Below are 22870 nucleotides of genomic sequence, written 5' to 3' on the forward strand. Positions count from 1 at the left end.
ACAGCAAAAAGAGAAAACCAAGTCTAATAATAGTCCCATTGATTCAAATAATGAAAAAGAAATACACTTCGACAAAGACAGTGAGCCTGATGCTGCCATAGGGCAGAAATCTTCTGACTTAGAAGTGTATGATCTGTAACAGCTTGTACCAATATTTGGCAGAAAACAAAGGAACCGTTCAACTGGTGCTGCATTATCTTGAACAAATCTCACAATTAAAAAAAGTTGATCTACATTTGTAATATCAGAGGTCGAATCTATAGTGAAAGAAAAGAATTTAGGTCATTTAAGAATGGGGAAGAAGTTTTATTAGTATCAGGAACAGTGTTACTATTATTAGTAGCTATTTGATGTTGCGTAATTAAATTGAGTTCTTCAACCACATTCTGCAAGGAATTCGATAAAGCATAATTAATAAGTTTTTATTTATTCTCTTTATAAATGCATGTTTAATTAATACACTATACAAGATAGCTCAGATGTAACGTGAGAATATATAAAAATTTTAAATTCAGTGACGAGTGAGGTGGAGAGATATAACTTTTAGTAAGTTTGATAAAGATAGCAGAATAGCTACACCTAGAATCAAATGTGTATAACAGTGTATAACTGGTCCCCATGGCTCTATGGTAAATACGAAAACTATTTAGATGAAATTCTTGTGATTGATTTGGATCAATATTTATTAGATTTAAATATGGTGAGGTAAAACGATAAATAACCTTCACTATTGCTCTTCTTTTAATTGACTCTTTGTGCAAATAACTCTTGAACATTCAACGGGAAACATAATGTTGAGATTGAGATTATGAAATGATGATTTTTGTACCCAGTTATACTTACTGATGGTAAGAGCATCGTGAAATGTAGTGGTAGGTGTGAAATAATCACTATCTCGAGGATCTCGAAGTTCTGCAAGGCACTTTGACGCCAAATGTCTAAAAACAGCTGCTACATTGATATCTTCTTTCACGGACGTACGAATAAGTCGACACCCTAGTGCACGGGTCAAAAGATCAGCTTCTTCTCTAAAATAAAAACAGAAAATAACTTGAATGAAATTTGAATAGAAACAGATTATGATACTTATTTCTGTAGATTACATAAATAGCTAGAGAATATTCTAAATTATTTTTAAGTCTTCTATTTTGTTCTAAGTGTATTTGAACAGATGGAATATATCAAAATTTTGGATTGAAATCCCTGATGTCAAATGTAAATGATTTGACCCAGTGTATTACAAACAGAAGGTTTCGTTTTTTGTACTTTAATCAAATAAAAAAACATTATTATTAATGAAAATAATTTAATATATGGTATAATAGCTTGTGTAGGTGTTTCTATTTATAGATTTAATAGCACTGTAATTACTTAGGTATTTGAATCATTAAAATACTCACGGATTGACAACGCTTTGATCTAATAGATCGATTTTATTCTGTACAATCACAGTTGGAATCTCGCCACACTCGTTTTCTACCTGTAAACATAAAAATGGGATTAAGTGGTTAGGTTAGGTTAGGTTAGGTTAGGCTATAAATGTGTTTATTACTTTTTTCACTGAAAGGTTTGATCAACGGATTTTTACGACAAGAAGCACTCATTATGAGAGGAAAGGTTAAAAAGTTTATGATGATATGATGCAGGTACTTTAATCGCTTTAATTTCAATCCAAAATGTCAGAAATGTGTAATTACAACAAAAGTATACCACAAATAATTCATAAAGCAAACAGAATTTATCTGTACAAAGTCAAAATTTGTCACACATTAGAAGATGGTGATTACAGATATGTTTGTTTTTAGAAATTACTTACACCACACATGGTGTTCCCTCTTACCAAAACTGTCGATAGGCAATTTCCATTAAGTACGTAATGTAAGAAGTCGCAGTTCGATCAATTATTAGAGAGCAATTTCAAAAATGTATTGAAAAATGTTCAGGTATAGAAGGAGGGATTTAATATGAAGTTTTCAACTTGAAAAGGAAATATATATAAAGGAAACAGGTAGGTACATAACTTTAGTGAAAGTATTAATATGAATGATTTACTTTCTGTTTAATCTTTAAAAAAATACCAATATCTGTAGATACCATACTGATATCTAATTAGTCAGTCGTTTCAGTTAGTATTTCCGTGAAACAAAGAACTTTGATTGTGTTATGTTATTTTGTATTTTCATATGCAAATTATTATTATCCTCATTATGTTTCCCATGAAAAGCAGCCATTATTATTTATTGGCAAAAATATAACACGTCAGTGAACAAAGTGAATAAATAAAAGTATCAATTTTATAGTTCACACCAAAACTTTCACTACTTTCGAGCAGAGAATAACGCAGTCTATAATTCAATTTCTAATTATTATTGTATAACATCATAACTATTGGAATGTGGCAAAATTAAACACCAAAGTGTACTAACTAGACGTTATCAGTAAAAATTCGCATTTGCCATAATTTTTATTAAAGTATTTTGCATGCATAAGCTATCTGAAAAGACAAAAGAGTCAAGACAGTGGATTTTAATGGAGAATCTGCTTCGGAAAAGGCAAATACCGTTTCATCAGCCAGAAAAGTATTGGAGACCGTTTTTTAAGATAGTCTTGGGTTTGTGTTCATAGATTATCTTCAGGTTGAAACAATAACCAGAAAATACTACGCATACATATTATGGTGAAGGGGAAAAATTGTAGAAAAGAGACCGTACTTGAAGAAAAAAATGTCTTGTTCCATTATTAGTCTGTAAAATTTTCAGATAACCTTTGTATGACTATATCCATTTATTTCGAATACCACTGATAGGCAGAGCTCCTTTGGATATCCGGAAACATTCTGTCAGTTACTTAAGCATAGTTGAAGGTTGATACCAGGGTATTATAAGATCAAAGTGGCAAGTAACTTTGAGTTAGGACTAACTACAATTCAGTTGTGACAATATTATCGCTAAACTCCGTAATTATGATCTGAAAAATATATTTTTTCTATTTGTTACTTGAAAATCTTCGATTATTTTGTTATTTATATCCTACCAAAATGGTTTATGAATGTTTATGAAGTTTAGTATAATATTCATTAGTATAAAGAATTCAACGAATTATCCATTTTATTATTCTAGAGTAAAAATAGTGGCTTCAATATACTGTTTTTTTATTAAATAAAAATGACAAAACTTTTCGTTCAGTATATGACTGAATTTACCTTAAGTTTCCAAGAATGTGCAGCTTCGAATGAATCTCTATCTACAGTTGAAAAGGCAAGAACGCAGGCTTGTGCTCCTCTATAATAAGCTTTAGTAATGGCATCGAATTCTTCTTGTCCCGCAGTATCCCACAGCATAAGTCGAACATCTTCGCCATCTACTCTGAAGTTTTAATAATTGTAATATAAGTTGGGTAAAATAACAACTATACATGAACATTCATGCCCTTATAAGTATTATGATACAAAGCATTTCAATGAGAACTATCCATCTTATTCAAATTTGAGGAACATTTAAATGCTGGGATGTATTTAGATTTTGTAGTAAACCAATTACCTCTTTTAATGAAAGAAGTCCACACTGATGGTGCCTGCTCACTTTAATCAATTAATTAATGGTGAATTGAATGAACTATTTCAACGGATTTCAATAACATGGACTCATTTTTCTGGGGTCATATTAAGAATGAAGTGTACAAAATACCTCCAGTAACAAGAGATGACATGATGGAGAGAATACGGAATGAATTTTGGAATGTTTCCTAATGGTAATCAAGACGTGTACGTATAATTTGGTAAATAGGTTAGTTTTTTACTGTTTTGTTCCTGTAATTTATTTGTAATATACTCGATTTTTCTGTATATTTGCAATTCAACCTCTACAATACCAAACAGCAGTGATAAAACGTTTTGAACTAATTATTTTAAGTATGGGGAATGCTCGATAACAAAAAGAAGTATATTGGTAGTACTTTTCTATATTCACATAAAATAAAGGGTGATTCATTTGGAAAAAACCGAGAAAATAATGCATTAGTGTTTTTATTCACCTTGTATCATAATAAATGAAAATTAACGAAATAAATATACTATAATTACTCTAATTTTCAAACTGATTTCTCAAAGAACAAAAGAGGCATGAACTTTATCACCCTGTATGTAGAAAATGCTTATAGAGTGCCGTTTGTAACTCGATGCCAGTAATCAATTAAATTGCATGCTATTCAACAAAATCTTCATACTTACTCTATTTGTCTTTCTAAAAAATCTACACCTATAGTTTTCTTATAATCCTTAGTGAAAGTCCCCTTGCAGTATCTTTGGATCATGCTTGATTTGCCCACCCCACCATTACCCACGATGACCACCTGCGAATAAAATATATATTATTAGACATTTGACTATTATAAAGACAATGATGATAGATTTATAACTTCAATGTATAAAAGAAAAAAAAATATATCTATAAAGAAACCATAGTCATAACTTCGAAACAAGTTCAACCCATTGAACCAATTCCACTCCTGTCGCAATTTTCTGTAGGACTCAGTATTGTTTCCTTAATTACAATTTTGATTATTTTAGCCATTTTAATAACAGTCACTGTAAAGAATCGAAAAAGAATTTCCAGATTCTTATATGGTCCCAAGCTACAACCCACTCAAATCCATATTCTCCGAGATTTGTTCTCAGAGTCTTCGAGGATGAAGTCAACACCAAAGGAGGGAGGAGAAATGTGAAAGGTCCCCGACACTGCCACACGATCAGCGGATTCCAAAATACGTATCAAATAAATATAAGTTCATTGCATTAAATTCGAGTTCATTCATTGATAAAATATTGATTTGTCTGTAAAGTTATTTTCTGTAGAAATTATAAGTCGTTTATTGTAAATAAAATATTTTTTAAAAAGTTAAAAGTATCTGAAAAAACATTGAATACTATAAAATGTCATATCTTGCATTTAACCGAGTATGCTGGTTATAAATGTTTTTATAAAACTCCAGAAATCCATAGACAGATTGTGTTCAATGCTTCAGAATATGTAACTTATACTTAGATAAAGGTTGGTTTATGCAGCCAAAATTAAAAATAAATTGAAATTAACATTAAATTGAATTGAGAATAACTATAAGTTTCTGGTAAACCAATATAAATTCCTTGTATGGGTCCTTTTTGTATACAAATGTGGAAACAGACACTGTCTATAATCGTTCCATCGTCTTAAGGGCGTTGTTGACTTTTAGCATTGCTAAAATATCAAAATACCACGAATAATATTTCCATAATCAAAGAACAAGGATGTTGTAAACTAAACAATACCATCGATACAGACTGACCTAACATATTCTGTACTCATAACCTCACAAAATTAAGGAATTAAACTAAGAAGTAAATAAATGATACACTTTTATAGCTTATACAAACCATTAAGTAATGTTGATCACCTCACGCTTTTAGGACAGTGACATTAACGTCAGTCATTTCATTATTATCATATTAAGAATTATTTATTTTAGTTTTATTAATTATTTAACTGTTTACGAGTTTTTTTTAGCTATTGTTTATTATTAAACAACAGTAATGATATTACCGTGAGTTAGACTACCTCATTAACTGCATTGTTTATTATGTTGCCTAATTATTTTTATACTAATTTGTTTAATATTATAGTGTTATCTACTACTATTGCAATAATATCTAAGTTAATTGCAGTATAATAATTTACATAAAAATGGCAAGGTTCGTCGACTCGACCCTATTAATCCTCTTCTAATCAAATAACTAATCAACTAATATAGTTAATGTTAATTTAAAATGTTTTAGTGGTTAGCTATAAAGATTATAAGGCCAGGTAAAATATGTGTTGTTGAATGGGTTCGACAGATATTATTTGGTCCGTTATTTGGATTCGACGAACATTAGTGGGTTCAAAAGATATTTGTTCCGTTATTTGGATTTGACGAATATTAATAGTTTCGAAAGGTATTTGGATAGACAGTTGTTAATTAACAAATTATTCTCTCACCGGATTTTCTCCGTATTTCCGTAAATTAGAACAATTGATGGAGTTATCCTACTCAAGTCAACACAGATTCACTGTAACAAAACAAACTGAAACTTAGGAATAACTGGTTTGGTTACACGTTCAATAATATTGTGTTGAACTCCTCAAATCACGATATAAAAGTCTCAGTAATATTGAAAATAGATTAGAATACATATTTCCAGTAGTTGTGTCAATGATCCAAAAATGTGTTCCCAATACAAATGTGACTACGCAATTTGTTGCAATTGGTTAACATTATTTAATAGGCAGAGTTCATATAGTTTCCTCAACAGGATTAACGTATCAAATATAATATCAAAAAATTGGCTGAGAAACCTCATAACGGGCGTGCGTGGAACCTTTTGTAACGTGGGGTTTAAGACCAAATAAATAATTTATAACACAAAATACATCTCGGTGCTCGATTGCCACAAAGCCACAACTTAAACCGGAAAATTTTGGGCGTTTCGACTCCCACTTCTCATTTCGTAGCCCCGCCCACGTATAGTGTTGTTATAAATTCCACTCTAATCTGAGGAGTACTCTGAGTAACGCTGATATAGACCATCATAAAATGGCTTTAGAAAGATCAAATTTTTATACAAAAACCACAAATGAATATCACGTACGGAGCTGATTCTTGTTACTTCCGTGAATAAAGGAATCAGACACGCACCAATCAATAACATAGATAATCAAATAGCATTTTACACTGCATTGTGATGACTTGGAATATTGATTCGAAATTATCGGAAAATTACTTATTAGTGATTTCAGTCTGCCTATATTTTCAATTGGTTGAATTAAAAACTGAAATATGACACATACATAATAGTTAATTGTATGTGTAAATTATTATTGATGAAAGAGGGTTTTTTTAATATGTGCAACTTTAATAAACTGAATAAAATAAAGTTTGGATAGTAACTGTACCATTAGATACAAAATTTGAAGTCATTCCGTCTAGTATGAGGTTCGTACAACAATGGTAATTTGAATATTCCGCAGATTATTACCTCTAGTACAATTAGAATGAGCATATTCCAAACAGCTACAAATATTTCTTTTCGTCAGATCTCGAATCATTTGATCTTTACAGTGCTATAATTTCCATAGAAAAACAAATTTCTAAATGTACAGCTGGTTCCAAGACATAAATTTAATTGATTTGTTGTATATTTAACAACAGTATGACAGTTATATACTATTATGTGATGTGAAACAATTAAATTATACTCCAGTTTGTTTTGCCAAAATTCTGTAATCTAATGCATAATTTTCTTGTTTAACATAAACAGTTTACACTCACTAATTTATATTCCAAGTACTTACTCTATTATCATTTACAATATAGTCTAAAAATAATAATTTTATAAAAATTGACAAGATGTATACCGGTGTATAAAATTTCAGTAAACAGCAAATTGTATAAAAATTTGGAAAGAGATTATCCAATCCAATTTGTTTGATATAACTTGAAATGAAATTAAGTTACATAATAGAAAAGTGAGAAACAAAATAATACTGTGAATTATTCAAAGATGTTGAACCAGTATTGAAAATATAATTACTGTGACATTTAGCAATCTTCTTTATCTCTTCTTGGACTTTATATAGAGTTCTCGGTGTAGATAGTTATTGCGGACATACCTCGGGCCGTTAACTATATTCCTTAGTATTCTGTTCATAGAGATATTACCAATAGAGTAGGCATACCTACAAGTGAGAGCGTCTCGCGAATGAAAAGAGAAAGAGAATCATTTATGTATTTCTATCTCTTTCTTTTGTTGCGTACTGCGCATGCGTGTCTCTGATTCAACGGGCAACGGTAAAGTGCGTACGTAACCTGTACGTCTGTAAATAAATATTATATTTGCCTGACTGAAGTGACTGTCACTTTAAATATATGATAAATATTCTAAAGTCATTGAGCGTGATGAGTCGAAGACTGTATTAAAATAATCTTCGCCGTATGGTTTCATAAAATTTAAAGATCAGATATTTGTTATGGATCTCGATATAGATAAAACAAATCGACTCTTGTAAATCTCATTATTAAAATACTGTGCGAAATAATTTATAATGAGCGTAAAAAATGGATAGTCGTCTGTTATTTATTGCTGACAAATATTTTATGAAGGAACTTACAGTTTTAAGTAAACACAAGTTTTTTGAAAACTTGAGTATATTACATTTTATTGAGTAGCAAAAAATAGCTGATGTGCATGACTTACGATTTGAAATATAATATAATCGAATGTATCGTACCCAATTAAAAAGATTTTATTGAAAAGCCGGAAGTAATATTAGTATACGTACTGTCTTTTTATGTAGTTGTACTAATTTATTATTAAATAATTGGTAAATAAAGTGTTTTAGTTAATTGTAATTGAGTTTTGGTCCTTCAGAATATTCCAGTTTGTTTAAGTACTGATAAACTGAATTTATTCTTCAAATTATTACGTGCACTACTGATAAATAATGTTGACTTAATGGAATGCAATAAAAAATTTTGATTGATACAATAGGAATAAATTTTCAGTTATAATGATAATTAATTAGCCTTGCAAAATTAATTCCACAAATAAAATATAAAAGAATACCAAAAAATTCTCTCAAAACAATATTCCTATAAATATATTAGCAAAAAAAACATTAAAAAAATTGGCATTTGCGGGAATCGAACCGAGAAAAGCAAAATCTAAAGGCTGAGATCTTGACACCTCGGCCACCGTGCATTCATGGATATACATACTGTGAAGTACTTCAAAAAATTGTGGGCTGAGGGGCTTAGCCTAATGATTTGTACATTAGCTCAACCTATTCATTGCACTAGATTTCGTTTATCAACAGTATTGCAGGAAAGATCTTATTCTGTTTCAATTCATGTTCTGACACGAAATCTAATCAACGCGCATGCGCCATTAGACAGAGACAGCAATACATAAATTATTCTCTCTCTCTCTTTCTATCGGCCAGACGCTCCCACTTGTATGGGCGCCTATAGCATGCCTACTCTATCTGAAAAAACTCTATGATTCTGTTTTAGATTCTTTGCAGGCCAACATAATTACTTTCACTTGTACAGTCCCATAGCTGTAAACCATACCGATTTGATTATTTGTTTGTATATTAGCACCTTATTTTTCAATAGTAAGTTGTGAGCTTCTTCAGAGTAACTAATATGGATTTTCATATCCAAGTTTCAGTTCCTCTATTTTCTTTTTGATATGTTCTTTTCACTTTTGTTTCGTATCCAGATGTAATCCTAGATATTTGACCGTTTTCATATTGAATTTAAAAACCTATGATTTTTAATTTTTTTTACAAGAATACGATTCAAAACTACCAAAAATCCTAATAATTGTAAGTAGAAATTTTATTATTTTTATACATACTTCGTTTATTGTATTTTACCATAATTTCAGTCCCAGATGATGAATACATAAGTATTCGCAAGTACAGAAAATATATTAAAGTTAGTCCACTTTGGTGTTATATATTTATTCCCGACATAATTAGCATCAACTGCATATTAAATGTATCCAAAGGGCACCACGAATAAAACCAGTTATAAAGAGAATATGCACGTATTTTTTTTATATTTTCAATACACTTTTTATATAATTATAACTCCATAAAAAATATTTACTGTTAACAAAAAAGTCCCAATAATTTTTGTAATAATATCTCGGTTAAATTAAGCTAGTTTTATTACATATTACATTATATTTCATACGTAATCATCCATTAAAAATTCATAATCGAATATATAATTTAGAAAATATATTTAACTCCTTGAAAACAGCTGTCAATGAATCTCTTCACTAAGTCTTGGTCATTCCCTGTTATTTCCATCACTGAACTATCACAACCGAAATTAGTATGGAATGTACGTTCTACAGAGTTTACAGATTGCAAATTTTAAAACGCAAAACGCTTTGTGTACACCAGAAACATCTCTTGCACATGCGCACTTGTGACATTAAACAAGTTTAATACAATAATTATTATAATAAAAAGCGTTGAAACCCCGTTATTCATTCAAAAGCACTCGTATTTCTATAATGGAGTCTACCATTGATTTCATATGCATAATGTATAATGCTTGGAAAGAGCTTTTTGTAGAATTGCGAGATTATATGAATGCAAGCAGCACGTAGCCGAGAGAAACCTTTATTTATGACAGATGACAGATTTACAGACTTGATATTCATTTGCCTGACATCAGCATCTTCTATTTTTTCCAACAAAGTAATGCATATCTACGTAAATGCTATTTAAGCAGCCTACATTTCGTTATAAAATTCCACATAAAAAAAGACAATCACTCTGTTTTCGCAAACGCGACAATGTATACATACTTTATTGTAGATGTATCAGATAGTGAAATGAAACAAGTTTTGTTATGTTTGCTCTACACCTTAATGTGATCATTAAAAGGTATTCGACATTATTGAAATATTGAATATTTTATGTTATAGTGATCGTTGAATAAATTTGATAATCACTAATGGACTAATGTATTGTTCAATAAATCAAACGCGTTTCCAGACGGATGTATATGATTATGAAGAAACAGGTTCATGAAAAACGTTTTATCGAGATTACGGGACAACGGCATTATTTACATTCCTCGTATAATTGCATCTACTTTAAAACAACTGTTGGTCGTTGTATAATTTGATTCACTTACACAATTATAGAGTGTTTATACCCGGATATTATTTTAACTGAAAAAATATAAGCTAATAGAACGAATACGGTAATGATTAGTTAACAATACTTTTCGGTTGGTTTTTGTCTGTGAAGTGGAAATAATGTATCAGATTTAGACATTTATTCTTTTCGTTTTAGAAAGTGAAGCATGAAAAAAGCTTTACTCTCATTTTTCTTGTTTCTATTTTTAGTTCCAGGATTGTTGCTTTTTTTTCAGTGCTCTAAAAACTTTGAAGAAAATACTCTCCAAAAATAATTTGAAACAACAGCATTAAATTGTTATGATATACCATCCTGTTGAAACCATTTTTTATTGCTTCTCTATTTGATTGATCAAAAAATTTAAATAGTTTTTCCGTTCAAATTGCCGATAATACTTGTCCAAAGCTTATCTATTTTAGAAACACGCATCTATCAAGGAAAAATTAATTTCAATAATATCCCAGACGGATCCTACTTCATAATTAATTACTGTTTTTGGTATGGTACGATGATGAATTATTAGTAATTCAGAATGTTTTATTTTTTATTATGACAATACATGACACAACTGAGAATTGGTGATATTTCCAATCATACTGAGTTAAATAATGATCTAAATTTTTAAATGAAACAGAGTTCGAGTTTTTGTCATTCCATAATAGTATCTTTCATTGACTTACTTTCACAATTTTCATAACTATTTGATAGTCTGTGACCGCAGTTCATGATCTATCAAATCTTATTAGGGATGTGAATCATTACTTTAATCTTATAAAACTGACAAGAATAAAATAAAAATATTTAAAAAAATTTTAATGTTACAAGAATTATTTAAGATGTTGATTATGAGAGCTGAAAAAGAATAATATTGTGAACATTTATGTACAAAAATAAAAATAAAATTTGGTCATAAATAGAAACTATAACTGTCTAATAATTAGCTAAAAAATCCGCTATTGAGTAAAATTAAAAATTCATGTACAATGTGATAATGGGAACCATTACGATCTGTTAATAATATATTAATTGGTACCATGTATCCCTTATTCTACCGTCCATTAACATATTGTCTCGGATAACCTAATATTTGTTTTATATTAATGTTAAAAATCATAAATCTACCTATTTAACTTCGAGTTACTATTGTATTCGTTCAGATTTATTGTACACTGACCGTTCCTAATGAGAGTCAAGGTCATATTTAAGCGATTTCAAGTGTCCTTTTATATACAATAAGATTAGTATATAATAGAGCATATTCACACATAGTGTGTTCTTAATAGTCTTGACATCAACGAGTGCAGTCGTCAGATTATTGAAACCACTTTATTCATTTATATTTTTTGCTCAATAAATAACATTTTAGAAAGTTGTGAAGTGAGTTATTTAACTTGCTCATACTTTATGGTAGTACTATGTATATTCACTGATCAACAATTTTTTCAAACATTACAACCATAATTAACAACATTAACTTTTTGAGGTTAAACGTAAGAATCTATGACATTTCTCTACCCATAACTTTTCAAGTTTTTCACCATCAACAGTATTGAAACCATCTTTAAGATTTAAGATGATTTGTATCAAAATAAATCAATTTTGGCTTAAAAAAAACTTTTACTACTATATAAGTAGGTACTATAAATAAAAACTATTTCCATATTCTATAATGATCAAAATTATAATTTGGTGTGTATCGACAAAAATGTCAAAACATGCTTTCTGGAGAATAATTCAACATCCGTTAAAATATATAACTGGTCAAAAATAGCTTTTTTCCTCGAAATAGGATCAAAAGACTTAAAACTATATGCCTTAAAGTGTTTCATTTATATACAGAAATTCATAAATTATCAATTTATGTATAACATATATACTCGAGTCAGACCGAGTTCTATAATTTAGGTTTGGTCAACTTTAGTCTGTCTTAAAGATGTTCGTAACTTGGTACTTGCTCGGATTGAAGTTTTGACGAGAAAGGCACATCTATTGTGCTGAAAAGGCGCAATAACGTGAAACTGGCTTACATAACATGTATCTACATTTCTAATAGTAGAAAATATGACCGCTCACTTAGACTTAAATCACTAATTGACGTATTTCTCACATGAAGAATGTTGTTATTAAACAAGTGATATTATATTTAGAATTCTTTACTAAAGTTTTTTTCAGCAAAAGCAGAGGTATTACTGTTTTACCTTCAGGGCCACTTCAAGTTCTTCTTCCCTCATAATGTTAGGCACGTGGCCCGTAGCCCCTTAAAAGGGCTCCTGAGCTCATCGTTCCTCTGCTATTCTCTGAACCCTAAAACAAAAAAATATGTATTCGCACATTAAATTAAATGGAGTAAAGTTTGATTAATAAGCAAGTACTTCGAAAACTATAAATTAATTAAAACTGATGATTATAGGAGTAAATGTTCCTTGAGATACTAGGTGCAAAAAGTCTCCATAATTATTTGAAATGTCTCTATATACCCCACATATTTTGCGTTAATAAAATGGAATGATTCTGTGTTTATTCATTTTTTCTGGGTGAATTTATTTCTAGTTAAGTAATAGTTATATTAATAGCAGAAATAAGAGATGAATGTGAATTGCTTCCACTAATAATATTGTACTACGAAAAAATTGATCAGGCCTTTGCTTTTTTGCAATTTTTGATGTTGGTCAATCTTCATAAATGTATATACGCCTCTACTATTACATATCTAACACCAAGAGTTGCCTAAATTTAGATTTGCATTATACCACAAATGAAACAAAAAAGTAACGGATGGTGGGAGATGATGATGTGTTTGTACAGGAGATTCCTGATTACGTTATTTTTTAGTTTATTTATAATGGTAAATAAAACACTAAACTTTCTTCTTATTCACCTTTACTACATCATTAAACTATAAACCAATAAGTAGTGGACTGTATTTACTGTTTAACTAAATTGTACATTGAAACTAAAACATTTATACACTCTTGCTAATTGACATCAACCAAAATACATAATATATAAATATATTATAAGATAGTAGCGAACTAATAATCACACGCACCAAGGCCAAAAGGCAAGTGTTACACTTTTTCTATTTATCTTACGGCCCATTGTTAACGGACTAGACAAGCAAAAAAAGGTCTGATAAAAGAAACCACAATACGGCTGGTTGCCATGGTAACAAAATTCAGTATATGCGGCGAACAGATTAATAACAAGAAATATACATATATACGAGGTGCGTTCAAAACAGTGTTTAATAAATCTTATTCAATTATTAAACAGAAGTATTAACTACTACGTAATAGCAGGTTGACTCTCAGTTGAGTAGTTTTTCATCTAAAACATTTAGCTTGCCAGTCAAAAATTTGTTTAGTTGACGTAAAATATCGTGTGTATATAAAATACAGAACACAAATTTAATACTTGACGAATTTTTTAGTGGATAAATCACATACGATTACAACACTAACCTTCCCACAAACAGAATATGAGGTCGTTAAAATTAGCTCTGGCTACTAGGTGTCACTAAAAGAGCAGTTATAGTATATTTATAATTGAGATGTGTGATCACAAATTTCATATGATGGCTCTTTCCTATAATAAAATTTTCTCGCACCACCCTTTTCGGAGGTATCAAGCTTACAAAATGGGTAATGATAATGAGACATTTTTGTCAAATTTTTGTTAAATGTTATTTGGAATTAGTTCACCTATTTTAAGTGATCTATTGATTCATATGATCGTGCAGGTTGTCAATGTCAAATCGTATTTTGATAAAGACCGAAATAGTTCGAAACGTCAATATTTTTACGTTTTTCAAAATAGTATATTTCATTAAGAGTCTGGATATGAGGATTTCGGAACTTTCGTGTGAGTCATCACACATGTTGATACGAAAAATTCCATTTCTGGACGTGTTGTGAACGATAATTTTTATTATAGTTATCTGAAAACAACGCTAAAAATAAGAATTAAATTTAAAACCTAACCAAACACGATTAACATTACCATAGCAACGATATATTTATTATAGGTATTGTTTTATTTTCAGTCAGTTTAATTCTTATTAATTTTGGAAAAAATGCTTGAAAGAAAATCCAAATATTCTTAAAACATATTAGAGCTAGCAGCACAAGCCAGTGCTGATTAGTTAATACCAAAATCCAGGTCGAGATGTGAACACGAATATCAAATTTTTATGGAATGGCGAGATCTCCAAAAAGTTAAAACTGTAAGTTATGATATTCTTCTAGTTTATTTTGTCGACAACGCCGAGAATATGTCTCCTGCCGGGGATATAAGGTGCTAGCGCTGTATTTTATAAAAAAAGTATGAATGCAGAAACTTTTATTCAACATATTGCTAAATTCAAATTATCGGGATGTGGCCATCTTTTTTAATTTCACATTTCACCATGATTTATAGGTTAAGCTAAAAAACGCCAATATTAATAATTCATCAATTTTTAAATTTCTTTTGACCGCCTTAGACTCTATAGACCGCTCACCACATGGCGTTCGACATCTTAAAGTATTATAAAAATTTTAAATAATAAATGAATGTGGAATGATATATTTGTATGGTGATTATATTTCGAACGAAATCACGTTTATTTATTGGAAAAATTAAAGTGGTATAGAAACTAGACACCCAGTAAATATTATTTTATCTCAAATATATTTCACGTACATGTTTATTATAAATATATCAATACAAGCTTGGAATTTGATTTCGTTTTAACATGGAATAAGGAAGATAAAGTTATATTCTGCCTGGACATAGATGACGGTTAAACGAAGGTAAGGCAAAACTTGCAAAACTCTTCAATTGTTGGACAGTATTGTTCATCGTAGTGTTGAGAATTCATGAAATTGTATATACTAGGAAAATATTGAGAACCTGATTATGAATGAACATGCCTAAGCGGACAGTCGCGCGCAACAAAAGTGAGTCGAACATCTGTATTTCAGTTGAAAGTGTCTCTACGTCGTCTCATGTCTTTAGCTACACAACGCTCATTTACACTTTAGAGCGGTATCTCTTTCCGAACTTTCGTTGTGCAGTCGACGAAAATATTCGTCGGCCGTACATTACCGCCTTAATGAATGTGTAAGAAATTGTTGCTGAGCAAAACATTCGCATCTGACATAATAAATGTCATTTCGACTACAAACGAGGAGGGAATTATTCTAAATTCAAATAGGGAATAATACTGCGTTCTAGATAATTAGAAAACGTAGTTAGTTTTTCATGAGAAATTCGAGGAGATATGATATAGTCTGATATTTTTTTTTTGTAAATAATTTTAATTCGGTTGGAATTTCATTAAAAACACAAAGATTTTGAATAGTATACATTAAGAAAGAAAAAAGCGTATTTTTTGACGAGTTTTTGTCTTGATAAATATTTTGGATCAGTTTTTAGCATTCCTGTGTATAACTGAATTAAATCTAATTTATTAATTGTCGAAAAAACAGTTAAATTGAAGTGTGTGTATTATTCAATAAAAACAAATACAGGATATCATATTTCAGAGGGTACTGTTAATAAGATCTCCAACATGTTTGAGAAACATAGTAAGTTTAGTATAGAAGTGGCCCGCCATATATTTTAGACGAAGATAGAAAGTTATTATTCTCAATAATCGCTTAGGTGGGAGAAGAAGGTATGATTTCAATGTCCCTACACATGAGATACCTTTGCATTCGAAAACATTTAAGTGGGGCTGAAGAAAAAGATTATTAGAAGTTATTGCTTGTACGGTAATATTTGGTTTCGTAGAGAAATAATGTACTTGATTTGGAATGAATAGAAAATTATTGATTCACAAATAATATTATTAAATTATACTACATATATTATTCAGTTTTCACAATTATCAACTAAACTGCTTACATTTTAATTGTTTTACCATTTGGCAAAATAACATTGAGATATAGCAAAGCTATGTTCAAATATATTTATATATAATTTAGTCATTTTTATTGTAATCCTGCAAAACGGCGAAAAAGTGTTCTTGATTTGTGAAAATAATAGTCAAACCTCATCCTTTCCGAACTTTAATTATTATGGTTTAACCGTAATTTTTAATAAACGCTGTTTTTTTATCAAAATTGAATTTTAAAAATATGAATTGCACTTAGTAATTTGTTATGATTGTAATTTATGAGTGAAAGGTGCACTACATTAATCATGATACTTTCTACAAAATTTTATTTATAAATATCCCGATGTATTTGCAGATACGCTAATTAATTTATCGTAACGTCAAAACAAAAATCTCAAAATATTTCTCGGAAATTCATCTAGACAGGAATAAATCGAAATTATAAACACGGAAACAATATACGATAACTTTTTCTAGAGGAGAAGGTTGGCATAGATCCGAGGTTAATTTTTCAATATATAATAATAAATACACAATTCTATTATTAATTTTTATACAAAATTTCCGTTTAAAATGATTCAAAAACTTGTTAATAACATGTAATTTGAAAAAAATATTAAAGGATAACAGCGTTTAATATTTTTTCAAAATTTACTATTACTCAATAATCATGTAACTATTACCTACGCGATTATTTTATCTTCCTGTTCATAACCTTTGCAATGTATCAATTACCTTCGTTTTATGAACACTTTAATCGTGAGATTATTCTTTCATTCGTTACTATAACGGCTTCTTGAAAGTACTCAAAAAGTAATTATGGAACATATTCTAACTTTTGAAATAAATCGAGATTTCAGGCAAAGTAGTGAAAGAATGTCTGTTGCCTATAAGCAACAATCTTAAGAAATGTGTTTTTAGCATTTATTAGTGATGGAGGGTTATTAAGATAGAGAATTTTTTGCTGATTCTTAGGGTTTACACCAGCAATGAAAATTTAGTGGTCCAAAAGGATCACCTAAGTTATGATTTAGTGGTCCAAAAATATAACGTGGTAGACAAAAGTAAAAAAATTAACATATGCATGCTACACATACTTTTATACATATTTTTATGGCATATATAAATTCTTTTATGCAAAAACAGCACAGTAAATATAAAACATAGGTAGGTTTTTTTAAAAATATTTTGGGCGACAAATTTGTCGACGATGTGTATGATTTTGGCGACATTTCTTGATGATTTGTCGACAATTGTCGCTATGTCGCCATGCTGGCGTGAACCCTACAGTGATTATAGAAAAAATACAGAGCAAAAACAATTTATTTAAAGGAGCCATTAACAAAACAATAATTAGAAAAACTATAACTGATGAAAATGTATTTCCAATACGCATACTGTTAATAATTTTATTATATTCTTCCTCAATATTCAAGTAGGGTTTCATTGAGTTGGCATTGTTCTGACCCGTAATTTTTATAAGCTTTTGCTCTTGTACACCACTTCTGGCCAATCGACTAACCGCGGTCGATCTATTGCAGTGATTACTAATTGTTTTTATTGGTATTCAAGCCAATCGCTTCAGCAAATGGTTTTGTAACGATTTATTCTTAGGAATAATTTGTTGATTTTAATATTTGGGCCCATTTGGACATCAATCTTTTGAATAATCTGATGACAAACATTGCTATTCGTCGTTTTCAATTAAAACTTTGCTTTCGGTATTCGCTCCGATTGTGACTGCAGCGCCACAGTGAATATGAACTACGGGAGGCTGTCAGAGCATCATGTTTTATTACGTTTTTCAATAGTAAACAGAAAAATTTTGGAAAAAAAGTATGATAAATAGTAATGAATTAGTCGTCAAAAATAAATGTGACAATTTAATACTTACTACAATTTTATAATTTTCTTGAGAAGCCAAAAACACAAGTATGTATAATGATAAAATATATAACAGAATGCAGTAAACATAATATGAGGTTAAGTTGCTTTAAACTGTTTTTCAATGGGATATGGAAATATTTGCTTAATTAATTGATTTTTTCATTATTTTTAGTTAAACCAAAGAAATGGATATTATTATAAAAACAGGATTTCGGCCATCAAATAAAATTTCAACCAGAAACTATGACCAAGGGTAAAAATCTTGTTCTTACTGGACATGTGAGAGAAATTGAGGAACATCGACGAAACTTTGATATCTTTTTAATAAAGATAATTTAGATACTAGTAACAAAGAAAATGAAAGTACATCTGAAAAACGAAGCTTTACTGGAAATGATCTTGCAAATATTTTGATATAATAATTTATTTTCTATGATGTATAGTGGTGTAAAAGTCAATACAGTATTTTTATAATTAGTTACTGAAAAAGCAATATTTATCAAGTGACTAAAAACTAAAAAGTGTTATTGTGTGTTACAATAATGTATATTAAAAGAATTTTATTATCCGTTACTAATTTGTTAGTTATCAACAAGTTGTAGTATCAAAAGTATCAAGTATCAACATAATATAACTGTTTATTACAATAAGTTTAATTATTAATTTTATTAAAAGCGTACAATAAATTTAAAATTTCTTACAAATTATCGTTTGTATTATCACAAGTACTTAATGAACAATTTTCATGAGTAATAAAATAGTTTTCATCCCTCATTTTCAGGATCTTTTTTATAAGAAATAATTTAAATCACCTTTTTGAGTACAGGGTTATATTCAAGTCGATTTGTTACAAAACCATTGTTCTTTGATTTGATACATAAAAATCAAGAAAGTAGCAGTTTCCCATCTTGTTATTTTTTCGAAACTTAATGTAGTCGAACATTTTTTCCTTTATAATATTTGTCTTGTAACAGCTCACTTGTTAGGTCAACTTGGTTTTGACTTTAGTTCATTAAAACTTCGTCCTTCCGCAGTCTGATTTAAATCTAATTGATACTTTCTATCATTAACAAGTCTATAAATGATTTCATACAAATTTTGGTATGTTTTATTCTAAAGTTTCATCAATATTCTCAGTACTACAACCAAATAGTGACATTTCGAAATATTAAATATTTGAAAAGTCAAAAAGACTTTTCAGTACAATGTACTGATTGGTTGTCTTCAATTAGACGACTTCAATTTTATTGGTTTTCCTCTGGAGCAAAAAATTTTCATTTTAACTATTTGTTTGTCATTAATCCGATGAAAAACAAAGAAAAACTAGATGAGAAGTGATTTTCTGAAACTAGTCACGAGTGTAATAAACAGTGAAAAACCAATTTCATCTGAAAAAATATTTTTACATGAATACTTGAAGATAATGTAAACTTCAATACGCAGAGGGAAAATAATTCTACTATTACGGCCAATTGAGCATCCTCTTCAAGGTTGAGTAGAGATAAATAGGAAAAAAATAACATTATTGACTTAACAAAAATGTGACGATCGTTACAATTGTGTTGATCGTCAGCAACAACAACCACATTGCCGCATTTATTGCAACCGACCGCTGTTATAACCTCAATTCTTCATTACAATATCTTGAAATCTATTATTTTATGTCATTGCCATCATTACTTCCTCAAATTATTAAACTAATATTATAATCCTTATTTTTGTTGTCGGTAATGGATTTTAATAGATTTGGAAATATTTTGAAATAATCGTAAATGTATCTTGTTTACGTTATGGTTACATTAAGCTGACGTTAAAATTAGCTCGGGATGTAGTTACTTTCGTTACTTGGCAGTATGTAGTTATTTATAATTTAATAAAGTCGGGGTCAATAGTTTCTCGTATTAAATTTAATGTCTTTATTCCAATGAACGTTATAAATTTAAAATACGCCGATATTTCCTATATATATTCTTAGAAATATACATTAAAGAAATGTTTTTGAATCGATAATAACAATAATAATAAAATTTCTTTCTTTCCGACTAAGAATGGTTCATGTAAGTTATCCGTAGTAGATATACTGAAAAGACCATAACTATCTAAAATACTTCAAGCAAGAAACAACATATCATATTTATCAGTAACTATATTAACCCCGTAAGGGTTCGTATTCCCGTATCAAAATTAATCATTTATTCAGATCTCTTTGTGGTAGAGCGTTTTCGGTCAAATATAGAAACACCCTGTATAACTATCCTCAATATATTGATGAATTAATGCATCTAAATATTCTTGATTTTAGATGTCTTCCGTTTTAAAATTAGTTTTTTTAATAAATTTGGAATCAAAATCAAAAAATTATTAAGAAAACTAATTTTAAAACGGAAGATATCTAAAATCAAGAATATTTAGATGCATTAATGATATTTATCATCCTTTATTCGTACTATTATATACAAATACCAAGAAAACAATTTTCCAAAAAAGTTTTTTAAATTCCAAACTCCAAAATTGATGAAGAATGTCTTCTTATGCGATTTTTCTCAATAAATAGAGTGAATTATAGAGAAGGTTCAAGTATATGATAATAAATGATTCGCATTTGATGAAGAACAGGACATTTATTATTCTAATATTTTTTATATTTACCTGACGCTTGAACTTCAGCCAAATTAATTCTTATAAATCCTTTATTACTTACGAATGAATAAAAGTATGTATAAATAATTTTTGGCAGTAAATTTGGAATATTTTCAGTCATTTTAAATATATATTATAGAAGCCGTTGACACTGTACTAACGAGAAACTCCTTCAACATCATAACGTCACAAACATAGCGTTTCAAGAATTTCTCAATACACTGTCGTATCAAATATTAATTAGTAATTTTTTTTTATCACAAAAAAAGGTTTTCTGCTTATTTCTGACAATGGAAAGTTTACATTTACTGACCCTTAACATCATAAAACATCAGAAACCACGTTTTACTGCAAGAGATGTTTGCAGTAAGTTTAAAGAACATTCGTATAATCTAACTATACTTTGACAATTTCATTTTTATATTTATTTTTATTTGAAAGCTCAAATGCAAAAAATAAATCAACACTAAAATATTAGAAATCGGCACCAAAGTAAACCAATATATACTCATATGATGCAAACAAAAACAATTATTCAAATTAACAGTGTTAAATTTTTCCTAACGATTCCATTCCAGCAAGAATTTGGACACGAGCGCGTAGCGAGAGTAGCCGAAGCTGGAATGACCTTCTGTTACGAGTTTATACTATTTTCTCTACTTCGGCTTGTATTCACATTATTTATTCATAGAAAAATTGTTAAAAATATACATTAGGGAAATTACATTACATTGACAACAGTCTTTTGAATTACACAGAATTTGAATAACAGAAATTCTGTATGAAATAGATATAATAATTTCAATATATTGAATCATCCATTCATTTATTTTGAGGTTAGGTCTTTCTAAGAAATTTCTTCGCTTTACTCCACTTTAATTATTGACATTATGCGAACAGTAATCTAATTTCTTGGTAATAGAGTATAATAAGAAGAAAGAAGAAAAATTGCAATTAACTTGATGTGATAAACATCTACGAAAAAATGGTCAAAAAGTTAAATTCATTTTCAGAAATTGCTTCATACTAAAATCTGAATCTCAATTTATAAGCAAAACTTTGTCGCAGAAGACTACATCGACCATTCTCTCTAGAATAAAAAAGAGACGACCAAAAATATTTTTAATGTCGAAAACCAAGAATTTGAAGATATCCCCAGAGCAGAAACTTCTGCACTAGAGGAACTAGAGCCTAAATCGACACTCGTCGATTTTCTAGATACTGAGGCGCTTCCAGCATCAAAAATAGAAACTATAACGTCACAGTTTTTGAGAAGCGAAGTTACTGTGAAAGAAAAAAAATACCAAAATGTAATAATCAATAACATAAACAATTGTCCAGATTTCAGTGTAAATATTAATTAAGGGAATTAAAATCAGTTTTTATTAATAGAATATGCAACTTAAGTTGGAAAATTTTGTCACAAATATATGCTTATAATTCAGTTTCCAACAAATTATTTTTCACTCTTTCCGGTTAACTATTGGATCTACATAATGTCCTTTTCAGAATCCGACGATATGTAATATATAATTAAGGACAAGTTAATGTGGTAGAAGATAAAATATTGTATGATACTCGTGCTTGGAGTATTTTTGCACGCTTTTATTATAAATAACTATTGTGAGTTATATCCATAGATAGTTGAATTTATTTTCATTTAAAACATGCGTTTTCACTTAGATATAGTATATTTATTTATACATACTGTTTAATCATGGACATTGTATTT

At 29.3% G+C, this 22870-nt stretch overlaps 1 protein-coding gene and 1 long non-coding RNA gene across 2 annotated transcripts in view; one reads left to right on the plus strand and one right to left on the minus strand.

The window, feature by feature from the left end:
* Positions 1-1522: 1522 nt before the first annotated feature.
* LOC130891577 (uncharacterized) lies at positions 1523-3738 on the plus strand. The gene is made up of 3 exons (XR_009058923.1): positions 1523-1646; positions 1806-2008; positions 3519-3738. It is a non-coding gene; the product is annotated as an uncharacterized LOC130891577 (long non-coding RNA).
* A 494-nt stretch (positions 3739-4232) lies between these two features.
* LOC130891793 (uncharacterized) overlaps positions 4233-22870 on the minus strand; it is a 54890-nt gene continuing 36252 nt past the window's right edge. Inside the window, exons 4-5 of the mRNA XM_057796757.1 lie at positions 12932-13037; positions 4233-4350 (exon numbers count right to left, since the gene is read on the minus strand). Of these exons, the coding sequence (XP_057652740.1) occupies positions 12969-13037 (69 nt within the window). The 3' untranslated portion in view covers positions 4233-4350; positions 12932-12968. The remainder of the gene's footprint in view (positions 4351-12931; positions 13038-22870) is intronic.

Source organism: Diorhabda carinulata, chromosome 3 (genome assembly GCF_026250575.1).
Source record: "Diorhabda carinulata isolate Delta chromosome 3, icDioCari1.1, whole genome shotgun sequence".
Classification (NCBI taxonomy): Eukaryota; Metazoa; Arthropoda; class Insecta; order Coleoptera; family Chrysomelidae; genus Diorhabda; species Diorhabda carinulata.